This window comes from Poecile atricapillus, chromosome 34 (assembly GCF_030490865.1).
Source record: "Poecile atricapillus isolate bPoeAtr1 chromosome 34, bPoeAtr1.hap1, whole genome shotgun sequence".
NCBI classification, from domain to species: Eukaryota; Metazoa; Chordata; class Aves; order Passeriformes; family Paridae; genus Poecile; species Poecile atricapillus.
Window position 1 is genome coordinate 3113235 of NC_081282.1, and position 13005 is coordinate 3126239.

General features: G+C 51.2%; 1 protein-coding gene across 2 annotated transcripts in view; it reads left to right on the plus strand.

Annotated features, from left to right (window-relative positions):
* The window catches only part of STX1B (syntaxin 1B), a 28937-nt gene extending 23601 nt beyond the window's left edge, over positions 1–5336 (plus strand). For both annotated transcript variants that reach the window (XM_058860897.1, XM_058860899.1), the window contains one exon: positions 5227–5336. In XM_058860897.1, coding sequence (XP_058716880.1) covers positions 5227–5307 — 81 coding nt within the window. In that variant the 3' untranslated portion in view covers positions 5308–5336. The remainder of the gene's footprint in view (positions 1–5226) is intronic.
* Positions 5337–13005: the final 7669 nt, after the last annotated feature.

Below are 13005 nucleotides of genomic sequence, written 5' to 3' on the forward strand. Positions count from 1 at the left end.
GGCCGGGGCTAGCAGACGGGCGGCGGGGCTACCGAAAGTCAGTGGGGCCACCAGAAAGGCAGTGGGGCCACCAGGAACCTGATTGGGCCACTAGGAATCCAATATGGCCACCAGGAATCCAATATGGCCACCAGGAATCCAATATGGCCACTAGGAACTCTATGGCCACCAGGAACCTGATTGGGCCACCATAAACCTGATTGGGCCACCATAAATCTGATTGGGGCCACCAGGAATCCAATATGGCCACCGGGAACCCAATATGGCCACCAGGAACTCAATGGGACCATCAGGAATCCAATATGGCCACCAGGAATCCAATATGGCCACTAGGAACTCAATATGGCCACCAGGATCCCAATGGGGCCACCATAAACCCCAGTGTGGCCACCAAAAACCTGATTGGGCCACCAGGAACCCTATATGGCCACCAGGAACTCAATGGGGCCATCAAGACCCCAATATGGCCACTAGGAACCTGATTGGGCCACCATAAACTGGATTGGGCCACCAGGGACCCAATGGGGGCGACCATAAATCCAATGAGGCCACCAAGACCCTGACGTGGCCTCCAGGAGCCCAATGTGGCCACCAAGACCCCAATGTGGCCACCACGAATCCAAGATGGCCGCCATAAATCCAAGATGGCCGCCACAAATCCAAGATGGCCGCCATAAACCCAAGATGGCGGCCACAAACCCAAGATGGCCGCCTCAAATCCAAGATGGCCGCCACAAATCCAAGATGGCCGCCACAAATCCAATATGGCTGCCACAAATCCAAGATGGCCGCCATAAACCCAAGATGGCCGCCATAAACCCAAGATGGCCGCCATAAATCCAAGATGGCCACCTCAAATCCAAGATGGCCGCCATAAATCCAAGATGGCCGCCGTAAATCCAAGATGGCCGCCTCAAATCCAAGATGGCTGCCATAAACCCAAGATGGCCACCTCAAATCCAAGATGGCTGCCATAAATCCAAGATGGCCACCATAAATCCAATATGGCTGCCATAAATCCAAGATGGCCGCTTCAAATCCAAGATGGCCGCCTCAAATCCAAGATGGCCGCCACAAATCCAAGATGGCCGCCACAAATCCAAGATGGCCGCCATAAATCCAAGATGGCCACCATAAATCCAAGATGGCCGCCTCAAATCCAAGATGGCCGCCTCAAATCCAAGATGGCCGCCTTAAATCCAAGATGGCCGCCTCAAATCCAAGATGGCCGCCTCAAATCCAAGATGGCCACCATAAATCCAAGATGGCCACCATAAATCCAAGATGGCCGCCTCAAATCCAAGATGGCCGCCATAAATCCAAAATGGCCGCCTCAAATCCAAGATGGCTGCCATAAATCCAAGATGGCCACCACAAATCCAAGATGGCCGCCAAAAATCCAATATGGCCACCTCAAATCCAAGATGGCCGCCATAAATCCAATATGGCCGCCTCAAATCCAAGATGGCCGCCTCAAATCCAAGATGGCCGCCTCAAATCCAAGATGGCCGCCATAAATCCAAAATGGCCGCCTCAAATCCAAGATGGCCGCCACAAATCCAAGATGGCCGCCATAAACCCAAGATGGCCGCCATAAACCCAAGATGGCCGCCATAAATCCAAGATGGCCACCTCAAATCCAAGATGGCCGCCATAAATCCAAGATGGCCGCCGTAAATCCAAGATGGCCGCCTCAAATCCAAGATGGCTGCCATAAACCCAAGATGGCCACCTCAAATCCAAGATGGCTGCCATAAATCCAAGATGGCCACCATAAATCCAATATGGCTGCCATAAATCCAAGATGGCCGCTTCAAATCCAAGATGGCCGCCTCAAATCCAAGATGGCCGCCACAAATCCAAGATGGCCGCCACAAATCCAAGATGGCCGCCATAAATCCAAGATGGCCACCATAAATCCAAGATGGCCGCCTCAAATCCAAGATGGCCGCCTCAAATCCAAGATGGCCGCCTTAAATCCAAGATGGCCGCCTCAAATCCAAGATGGCCGCCATAAATCCAAGATGGCCGCCATAAATCCAAGATGGCCGCCTCAAATCCAAGATGGCCACCACAAATCCAAGATGGCTGCCATAAATCCAAGATGGCCGCCATAAATCCAAGATGGCCGCCTCAAACCCAAGATGGCCGCCTCAAATCCAAGATGGCCGCCTCAAATCCAAGATGGCCGCCACAAACCTGGGTTCGGTGGGGGCGGGGCTTAAAGGGGGCGGGGCTTGAGGTGGGCGGGGCATAAAGGGGCGTGGCTTAAAGGGGCGTGGCTTAAAGGGGGCGTGGCTTAAGATGGGGCTTGGCTTTAAGGGGCGGGGCTTAAAGGGGGCGGGGCTATGGGGGCGGGGCTTGTTTAACTCTCCCTTCTTCTCTCTCCCCTCCCCCGCTGCCTGGGAACACCCCAAAAATACCAAAAAACCCCAAAATCACCCCAAAAAAAACCCAAAATCCCCCCAAAATCACCCAAAATCCTCCCAAAAATGCCCCCAAACCCCCCAAAAAACCAAAAAACCCCAAAATCACCCCAAAAAAAACCCCCTAAAAATCCCCAAAATTCAAAATCATCCCAAAAACTCCCCAAAATCCCACACAAAAAAAACAAAAACACCAAAAAACCCCAAAATCACCCCCAAAAAAACCCCCCAAAAAATCCCCAAAAATTCAAAATCATCCCAAAAACCCCTAAATCCCCCATAAAAAACCCCAAAAAAACCAAAAAACCCCAAAATCACCCCAAAATCACCCCAAAATGCCCAAAAACCCCCAAAAAACCTCCCAAAAAACCCTCAAATCCCCAAAATTCCCCCCAAAAAAACCACAAATCACCCCCAAAATCCCTCAAAATCCCCCCAAAATTCCGTCCAAAAAACCCAAAATTCCCAAAATCATCCCCAAAACCCCCCAAAACCCCAAAATCCCCCCAAAATCCCCCCAAAATCCTCCCAAAAAAACCCAAAATCCCCAAAAAACCCCAAAACCCCAAAATTCCTCCAAAAAATCCCAAAAAAACCCCAAAAATCCCAAATCACCCCCAAAAAATTCCCAAAAACCCAAAAAAACCCCAAAATTCCTCAAAATCCCCCCAAAATCCCACCCTCAAAAACCCAAAAAAACCAAAAAAAAACCCAAAATCCCTCAAAATTCCCCCAAAAACCAAAAAACCGAAAATTCCTCCCAAAACACCAAAATCCCCCCAAAATCACCTCAAAAACCCCAAAAAATGTAAAAAAATCCCAAAAAATTCCCAAAAATCCCCAAATTTCCCCCCAAAAATCCCCAAAAAATCCCCAAAAATCCCAAATTTCCCAAAAACCCCCAAATTCTCCCCAAAAATCCCTGAAAATACCAAAAAAACCCCCAAAATTCTCCCAAAATCCCCTCAAAAAACCCCAAAAATATGCAAAAAAATCCCTAAAAAATTCCAAAAAATTCCCAAATTTCCCCCCCAAAAAAATCCCAAAAAATCCCAAATTTCCCAAAAACCCAAAAAAAACCCTAAAAACCCCTGAAAATACCCAAAAAACCCCCCAAAATCCCCCCAAAATCACCTCCAAAAACCCCCAAAAAACGCAAAAAAAATCCCAAAAAATTCCCAAAAATCCCCAAATTTCCCCCCAAAAAAACCCCAAAAAATCCCAAATTTCCCAAAAACCCCCAAAAAACCACAAAACCCCTGAAAATAAAAAAAAACAACCCAAAATCACCCCCCAAAAACCAAAAAAACCGCAAAAAAAACCCCCAAAAATTCAAAAATTTCCCAAATTTCCCCCCAAAAATCCCCCAAAAAATCCCAAAAAATCCCAAATTTCCCAAAAACTTCCAAATTCTCCCCAAAAATCCCTGAAAATACCCAAAAAAACCCCAAAATCCCCCCCAAAAAACCAAAAAAATTGCAAAAAAAATCCCAAAAAATTCAAAAAAATTCCCAAATTTCCCCCCAAAAATCCCCAAAAAAACCCCAAAAATCCCAAATTTCCCAAAAACCCCAAAAAAACCCAAAAATCCCTGAAAATACAAAAAAAACCCCCCAAAATCCCCCCAAAATCACCTCAAAAAAACCCAAAAAAACCCCCCCAAAAAAATCCCAAAAAATTCCAAAAAATTCCCAAAATTCCCCCAAAAATCCCCAAAAATCCCCAAAATATCCCAAATTCCCCAAAAACCCCCAAAAAAACCCCAAATTCTCCCCAAAAACCCCTGAAAATACCCCAAAAAATCCCCAAAATCCCCTCAAAAAAACCCAAAAAACCGCAAAAAAAATCCTAAAAAATCCCAAAAAATCCCAAATTTTCCAAAACCCCCAAATTCTCCCCAAAAATCCCCCAAAAACCCCCAAAAATACCCAAAATCCCCCAAAAATCACCTAAAAAACCCCAAAAAAACGCAAAAAAAAACCCCAAAAAATTCCAAAAAATTCCCAAATTTCCCCCCAAAAATCCCCAAAAAACCCCAAAAAATCCCAAATTTCCCAAAAACCCCCAAATTCTCCCCAAAAATCCCTGAAAATACCCAAAAAACCCCCAAATCCCCCCAAAATCACCTCAAAAAACCCAAAAAAATCCCCCAAAAAATCCCAAAAAATTCCGAAAAATTCCAAATTTCCCTCCAAAAATCCCCAAAAAATTCCAAAAAATCCCAAATTTCCCAAAAACCCCCAAAAAACCCCAAAACCCCTGAAAATACAAAAAAAACCCCAAAATCCCCCCCAAAAAAACCCAAAAATATGCAAAAAAAATCCCCAAAAATTCAAAAAAATTTCCAAATTTTCCCCCAAAAATCCCCAAAAAAATCCCAAAAAATCCCAAATTTCCCAAAAACCCCCAAAAAACCCCAAAACCCCTGAAAATACAAAAAAAAAAAACCAAAATCCCCCCAAAATCCCCTCAAAAAACCCCAAAAATATGCAAAAAAATCCCTAAAAAATTCCAAAAAATTCCCAAATTTCCCTCCAAAAATCCCCAAAAAATTCCAAAAATCCCAAATTTCCCAAAAACCCCCAAAAAATCCCAAAACCCCTGAAAATACCCCAAAAAAACCCCAAAATTACCTCAAAAAAACCCAAAAAACCACAAAAAAAACGCAAAAAAATCCCAAAAAATTCCGAAAAATTCCCAAATTTTCCCACAAAAAAACCCCAAAAATCCCAAATTTCCCAAAAACCCCCAAATTCACCCCAAAAATCCCATCCTGGATCGTCTTCGGGGCCGTGAGCAGAAGAAGATCATGATCATCATCTGCTGCGTGGTGCTGGGGGTGGTCCTGGCCTCCTCCATCGGGGGCACCCTGGGCTTGTAGACCCCTCCCCCACCCCCCCAGCCCCTCCCCCCACCCCTCCCCATGGCCCCTCCCCCCATCCCCCGTTAATTAATTAATTAATTAATTAACCCCCCCCGTTCATTAATCGCGAATAAATTAAGAGGCGTCAACAATTTCCCGGCGCGTGGTGGCCCCGCCCCTTTCCCCTCCCCCGCTGTCGCCGCGGCACGGCGCCGGCAAAATCTGAGCGGGTTCTTCTCGGCCTTCATCCGTCCCATCATCATCATCGTCATCATCAATCCCATCATGCTCCTCTTCATCTTCATCCATCCCATCATCATCCTCCTCTTCATCCATCCCATCATCATCATCGTCATCCTCTTCATCAATCCCATCATCCTCCTCTTCATCCATCCCATCATCATCATCATCATCCCCTTCTTTCATCCCATCATCCTCCTCTTCATCAATCCCATCATGCTCCTCTTCACCTTCATCCATCCCATCATCATCATCCTCTTCATCCATCCCATCATCATCATCATCATCCTCTTCATCAACTCCATCATCCTCCTCTTCCTCTTCATCCATCCCATCATCATCCTCTTCCTCATCATCCATCCCATCATCCTCCTCTTCCTCCTCATCCATCCCATCATCCTCCTCTTCATCCATCCCATCATCCTCCTCTTCCTCCTCATCCATCCCATCATCCTCCTCTTCATCTTCATCCCATCATCCTCCTCTTCACCAATCCCATCATCATCATCATCCTCTTCATCCATCCCATCATCATCCTCTTCATCCATCCCATCATCCTCCTCTTCCTCCATCCCATCATCCTCCTCTTCACCTTCATCCCATCATCCTCCTCTTCATCTTCATCCATCCCATCATCCTCCTCTTCCTCCTCCTCTTCCTCTTCCTCATGGCGTGAGCCCCTCCCCCCCCCTCTCCCAGCACTGACCACGCCCACTCTGTGGTGGGGGGAGGGGAGAGTGGGGGTGGGTGAGAGGGGTTGGGTTGGGTTTGGTTGAGTTTTGGTTGAATTTTGGTTGAGTTTGGGTTGGTTGGGTTTGAGTTTGGTTGGGTTTGGTTGGGTTTGGTTGAGTTTGGGTTTGGTTGGGTTGAGTTGGGTTGGGTTTGGTTTGGTTAGGTTGAGTTGGGTTTGGTTGAGTTTTGGTTGAGTTTGGTTGAGTTTGGGTTTGGTTGGGTTGAGTTTGGTTGAGTTGAGTCAGGTTGGGTTGAGTTGAATTTGGTTGAGTTTGGGTTTGTTGGGTTTGAGTTGGTTGGGTTTGGTTGAGTTTGGGTTTGGTTGAGTTTGGTTGAGTTTGGGTTGAGTTTGGGTTTGGTTGGGTTGAGTTTGGTTGAGTTGAGTCAGGTTGGGTTGAGTTGAATTTGGTTGAGTTTGGGTTGGTTTTGGTTGGGTTTGGTTGAGTTTGGTTGAGTTTGGGTTTGGTTGGGTTGAGTTGGGTTGGGTTCAGATAAGTTGGTTTTGGTTGAGTTTGGTTGAGTTTGGTTGAGTTTGGGTTTGGTTGGGTTGAGTTGAGTTGGGTTTGGTTGGGTTGGGTTGAGTTGGTTGAGTTTTGGTTGAGTTTTGGTTGGTTTTGGTTGGTTTTGGTTGAGTTTGGGTTGGGTTTGGTTGAGTTTTGGTTGAGTTTGGTTGAGTTCTGGGTTGGTTTGGTTGGGTTTGGTTGAGTTTGGTTTTGGTTGGGTTGGGTTGAGTTTGGTTGGGTCAAGTTGGGCTGTTTGGTTTTGGTTGAGTTTTGGTTGAGTTTGGGTTTGTTGGGTTTGAGTTGGTTGGGTTGGGTTGAGTTTTGGTTGGTTTTGGTTGGTTTTGGTTGAGTTGGGTTTGGTTGGGTTTGGTTGAGTTTGGGTTTGTTGGGTTGAGTTTGGTTGGGTTGGGTTGGGTCAAGTTGAGTTGGTTGAGTTCAGTTTGGTTGGGTTGGGTTGAGTTGGTTGAGTTTTGGTTGAGTTTTGGTTGAGTTTTGGTTGAGTTGGGCTGGTCTTGGTTGAGTTTGGTTGAGTTTGGGTTTCTTGGGTTGAGTTGGGTTGGTTTTGGTTGAGTTGGGTCAAGGTGGGTTGAGTTTGGTTGGGTCAAGTTGGGCTGTTTGGTTTTGGTTGGTTTTGGTTGAGTTGGGTTTGGTTGAGTTTTGGGTTGGGTTTGGTTGAGTTTTGGTTGAGTTTTGATTGGGTTTGGTTGGGTTTGGTTGAGTTTGGGTTTGGTTGGGTTGAGTTGGGTTGGGTTTGGTTGGGTTTGGTTGGGTTTGGTTGAGTTTGGGTTTGTTGGGTTGAGTTGAGTTTGTTGAGTTGGGTTTGGTTGGGTCGAGTTTGGTTGGGTTGAGTTGAGTCAGGTTGGGTTGAGATGGTTGAGTTGGTTGGGTTGGGTTTGGTTGAGTTGGTTGAGTTGGGTTGGTTTTGGTTGAGTTTGGTTGAGTTGCTTGGGTTGGGTTGGGTTGGGTTGGGTTGGGTTGGTTTGGTTTGGTTGAGTTGGGTCAAGTTGGGTTGGGTCAAGTTGAGTTTGGTTGGGTTGACTTGGTTGAGTTGGGTTGGTTTTGGTTGAGTTTGGTTGAGTTTGGTTGAGTTGGTTGGGTTGGGTTGAGTTTGGTCAAGCTGAGGTTGGTTGATTTGGTTGAGTTCAGTTGGGTCGAGTTTGGTGGGGTGGGTGGGGTTGGGTCAAGTTGAGTTTGGTTGGGTTTGGTTGAGTTTGGGTTGGTTTTGGTTGGTTTGGTTGAGTTTGGGTTGGTTTTGGTTGGTTTTGGTTGGTTTTGGTGAGTTTGGGTTGGTTTTGGTGAGTTTGGGTTGGTTTTGGTGAGTTTGGGTTGGTTTTGGTGAGTTTGGGTTGGTTTTGGTTGGTTTGGTTTCGTTTGGTTTGGTTTGGGTTGGTTTGGGTTGGTTTGGGTTGTTTTTGGTGAGTTTGGTTTGGTTTGGTTTTGGTTTGACCCATCCCAGTTGGGTGGGGGAGGTGCCATTGGTGCCATCACACCCCAACCCCCACCCCCAACCAGTCCAACCATCACTGACCAGTCCAACCAGTACCAAACTGGTTAACCCATCACTGACCAGTTCAACCATCACTGACCAGTCCAACCAGTCCACAACTGACCAGTCCAACCAGTCCAACCATCACTGACCAGTCCAACCAGTCCACAACTGACCAGTCCAACCAGTGCCAAACTGGTGAACCCCTCACTGACCAGTCCAACCATCACTGACCAGTCCAACCAGTCCACAACTGACCAGTCCAACCAGTCCAACCATCACTGACCAGTCCAACCAGTCCAACCCTCACTGACCAGTCCAACCAGTGCCAAACTGGTGAACCCCTCACTGACCAGTCCAACCATCACTGACCAGTCCAACCAGTGCCAAACTGGTGAACCCCTCACTGACCAGTCCAACCAGTCCAACCATCACTGACCAGTCCAACCAGTGCCAAACTGGTGAACCCATCACTGACCAGTCCAACCCTCACTGACCAGTCCAACCAGTCCACAACTGACCAGTCCAACCAGTACCAAACTGGTGAACCCCTCACTGACCAGTCCATCACTGACCAGTCCAACCAGTCCGACCATCACTGACCAGTCCATCACTGACCAGTGCAACCAGTGCCAAACTGGTTAACCCATCACTGACCAGTCCAACCAGTCCGACCATCACCGACCAGTCCAACCAGTCCAACCAGTCCACAACTGACCAGTCCAACCAGTCCAACCATCACTGACCAGTCCAACCAGTCCGACCATCACTGACCAGTCCAACCAGTCCGACCATCACTGACCAGTCCAACCATCACTGACCAGTCCAACCATCACTGACCAGTCCAACCAGTGCCCAACTGGTGAACCCCTCACTGACCAGTCCATCACTGACCAGTCCAACCAGTCCGACCATCACTGACCAGTCCAACCAGTCCGACCATCACTGACCAGTCCAACCAGTGCTCACCCCACTGGTCACTCCCCGGCCGATGACCTCTGGGTCCATCAGCCCCTCCCCCACCCAACTGCCCACCCACCCAGTGACGTCATCGATGACCCCATCGATGACCCGATGACGTCATTGATGATCCGATGATGTCATCGATGAGCCAATGACCTCATGGAGAACCAAATTACCTCATCCATGACCCGATGACGTCATCAACGACCCAATGACCTCATCAGCCCCATCAATGACCTCATTGATGACCCAATGACCCCTCCAATGACCTCATGACCTCATCAAGGACCCAATGATCTCATTGATGACGTCATCAGCCACCCAACGACCTCATCAATGACCTCATCAGTGACCCAATGATGTCATCAATGACCCCATGGCCTCATGGATGACCCTATGACGTCATTGATGACCCAACGACCCCTCTGATGACCCAATGACCACATTGATGACGTCATCAAGGACCCAACGACCTCATTGATTACCTCACTGATGACCCTATGATGTCATCGATGACCCCATGACGTCATCGATGACCAAACAACCCCCACCCCATCCCCCATCTCTCCCCTCCCCCACCGGCCGAACGCCGCCCCTCCCCCACCCCCCAACCCCCACTCAGATTTCCCGCCCCGCCGGGGCCGCGCCCCTCCCCCCACCCACAGCCCCTCCCCCCTCCCCAAATCGCTGCCCCTCCCCCCACCCACCAAGATGGGGGTGGGGTGGGGGTGCCCCTCCCCCCACCCACAGCCCCTCCCCCCCCCCAAATCGCTGCCCCTCCCCCCACCCACCAGGATGGGGGTGGGGGCGCCCCTCCCCCCAAAATCCCTGCCCCTCCCCCCACCCACCAGGATGGGGGTGCCCCTCCCCCCACCGCGCCCCTCCCCCCCCAAAAATAGCTGCCCCTCCCCCCACCCACCAGGATGGGGGTGGGGGTGCCCCTCCCCCCACCGCACCCCTCCCCCCCAAAAAATCGCTGCCCCTCCCCCACCCACCAGGATTGGGGTGGGGTGGGGGTGGGTGGGGCGCCCCTCCCCCCACCCCAGCCCCTCCCCCTCCCCCCCCATGCTCTGTATCCGCCCCTCCCCCCTCGTGGTCTGTGATGTAAAATTTGCTACGAAACCCCATTGCCACAAACGCAGCCGGCTCCGCCTCTTCTTCCTCTTCCTCATCTTCCTCTTCCTCGTCTTCCTCCTCTTCCTCTTCATCGTCCTCTTCCTCTTCTTCTGCCTTTTCCTCCTTTTCTTCCTTTTCCTCCTCTTCCTCCTCCTTTTCTTCTTCCTCTTCTTCCTCCTCCTTGTCTTCCTCATCATCGTCTTCTTCCTCTTCCTGTTCCTCTTCTTCCTCTTCCTCCTCCTCTTCATCATCCTCCTTCTCTTCCTCTTCATTGTCTTCTTCCTTCTCGTCCTCCTCTTCCTCTTCTTCTTCCTCCTTCTTTTCCTCTTCCTCTTCTTCTTCCTCCTCCTCCTCTTCCTGTTCCTCTTCTTCCTCTTCTTCTTCCTCCTCCTCCTCCTCTTCCTGTTCCTCTTTTTCCTCCTCTTCCTCTTCTTCTTCCTCCTCCTTTTCCTGTTCTTCTTCCTCCGCCTCTTCCTCCTTTTCTTTCCTTCTTCCTCTTCCTCTTCTTCTTCCGCCTCCTCTTCCTCTTCTCGTTTCTCTTCTTCCTCTTTTTCTTCTTCCTCCTCCTCCTCTTCCTCCTCCTCTTCTTCCTTTTCCTCCTTCTCTTCCTCTTCCTCCTTTTCTTTTGTTCCTCTTCCTCTTCACCATCTTCTTCCTCCTTTCCTTCCTCCTCCTCTTTTTCTTTTTTTTCCTTTTCCTCTTCCTTCTCTTTCTTTTCCTCCTCTTCTTCCTCTTTTTTTCTTTTTTCTCTTCTTTTTCCTTCTCTTCCTCTTCCTCCTCCTCCTCTTTCTCTTCCTCCTCTTCTTCCTCCTCCTCCTCCTCCCCTCCCCCACCAATCCAAGATGGCGCCCGCCCTTCCCCTCCCCCCCGGACACAGACTCATCCTCTCCATACAAACTTTAATGGGGGCGTGGCCGAGATCGAGGGGGCGTGGCCGAAAGGGGGCGTGGCCAAGAAGTGGGCGTGTCCAAGGGGGCGTGTCCATGGACGTATCTGGGGGCGTGTCCAAGAAGGGGCGTGGCCGAAAAGGGGCGTGGCCGAAAGGGGGCGTGTCCATGGGCGTGTCTGTGGAAATATCCGGAGCCGTGTCTGGGGGCGTGGCCAAAAGGTGGCGTGGCCAAAAAGGGGGCGTGTCCATGATCATATCCAGGGCCGTGTTCGTGGGGGGCATGTCCGTGGGGGGCGTGTCCGTGAAAGGGGCGTGTCCAAGAAGGGGCGTGGACCAGAAGGGGGCGTGTCCATGGACATATCCGGGGGCGTGTCCGTGGGGGCGTGTCCAAGACGGGGGCGTGGCTGAAAAGGGGGCGTGTCCATGGGCGTGTCCGTGGTCTGTTTGGGGGCGTGTCCAAAAAGGGGGCGTGTCCAAGGGGCGTGTCCGTGGACATATCTGAAGCCGTGTCTGGGGGGCGTGGCCAAAAGGGGGCGTGGCCGGGGTGTGTCCACAGGGGGCGTGTCCGTGGGGGCGTGTCCAAGATGGGGGTGTGTCCACGGGGGCGTGGCCAAAAAGGGGGCGTGTCCGTGGGCGTGTCCGTGGACACATCCAGGGCCGTGTCCAAGAAGGGGGCGTGGCTAAAAAGGGGCGTGGCCGGGGTGTATCCACGGGGGCGTGTCCATGGGGGGCGTGTCCTAAAAGGGGCGTGGCTGAAAAGGGGGCGTGTCCATGGCCGTGTCCGTGGTCATATCCGGGGCCGTGTCCGTGGGGGCGTGTCCAAGAGAGGGGTGTGTCCATGGGGGCGTGGCCAAAAAGGGGGCGTGTCCATGGGCGTGTTCGTGGACATATCTGGGGCCGTGTCCGTGGGGGCGTGTCCATGTCTGTGGGGGGTGTGTCCATGTCAGTGGGGGCGTGTCCATGTCCGTGTGGGCGTGTCCATGTATGTGGGGGCGTGTCCATGTCCTTGGGGCGTGTACGTGTCCATGTGGGCGTGTCCGTGTCCGTGTGTCCGTGTGTCCATGTGTGTCTCCGTGTCCATGTCCGTGTCCGTGTCCGTGCGTCCGTGTCTGTGTGTCCGTGTGTCCGTGTCCGTGTGTCCGTGTCCGTGTGTGTGTCTGTGTGTCCATGTCCGTGTATCCGAGCATCCGTGTGTCCGAGTGTCCGTGTGTCCATGTGTCCGTATCCATGTCCGTGTATCTGTGTGTCCGTCTGTCCGTGTGCCCCTGGGTGTGTCCGTCTGTCCGTGTGTCCCTGGGTGTGTCCGTGTGTCCGTGGGTGTGTCCGTGTGTCCCTGGGTGTGTCCGTGTGTCCGTGGGTGTGTCCGTGTGTCCATGGGTGTGTCCGTGTGTCCCTGGGTGTGTCCGTGTGTCTGTCCGTCCGTCAGGGCTCGTCCTCAGCCAGCATCATGGGGGCGATCCCAGCTGGAGGTCGCGCTGGAGGCTCTCCAGGGGGGCGTGTCCGTCTGTCCCTGGGTGTGTCCGTCTGTCCCTGCGTGTGTCCATGGGTGTGTCCGTGTGTCCATGGGTGTGTCCGTGTGTCCATGTCCATGGGTGTGTCCGTCTGTCCGTCCGTCAGGGCTCGTCCTCAGCCAGCATCATGGGCGACCCCAGCTGGAGGTCGCGCTGGAGGCACTCCAGGGAGCTGTGTCCGTGTGTCCGTCTGTCCCTGGGTGTGTCCGCGTCCGTGTGTCCATGTGTCCGTGGGTGTGTCCGTGTGTCCCTGGGTGTGTCCGTCTGTCCGTGGGT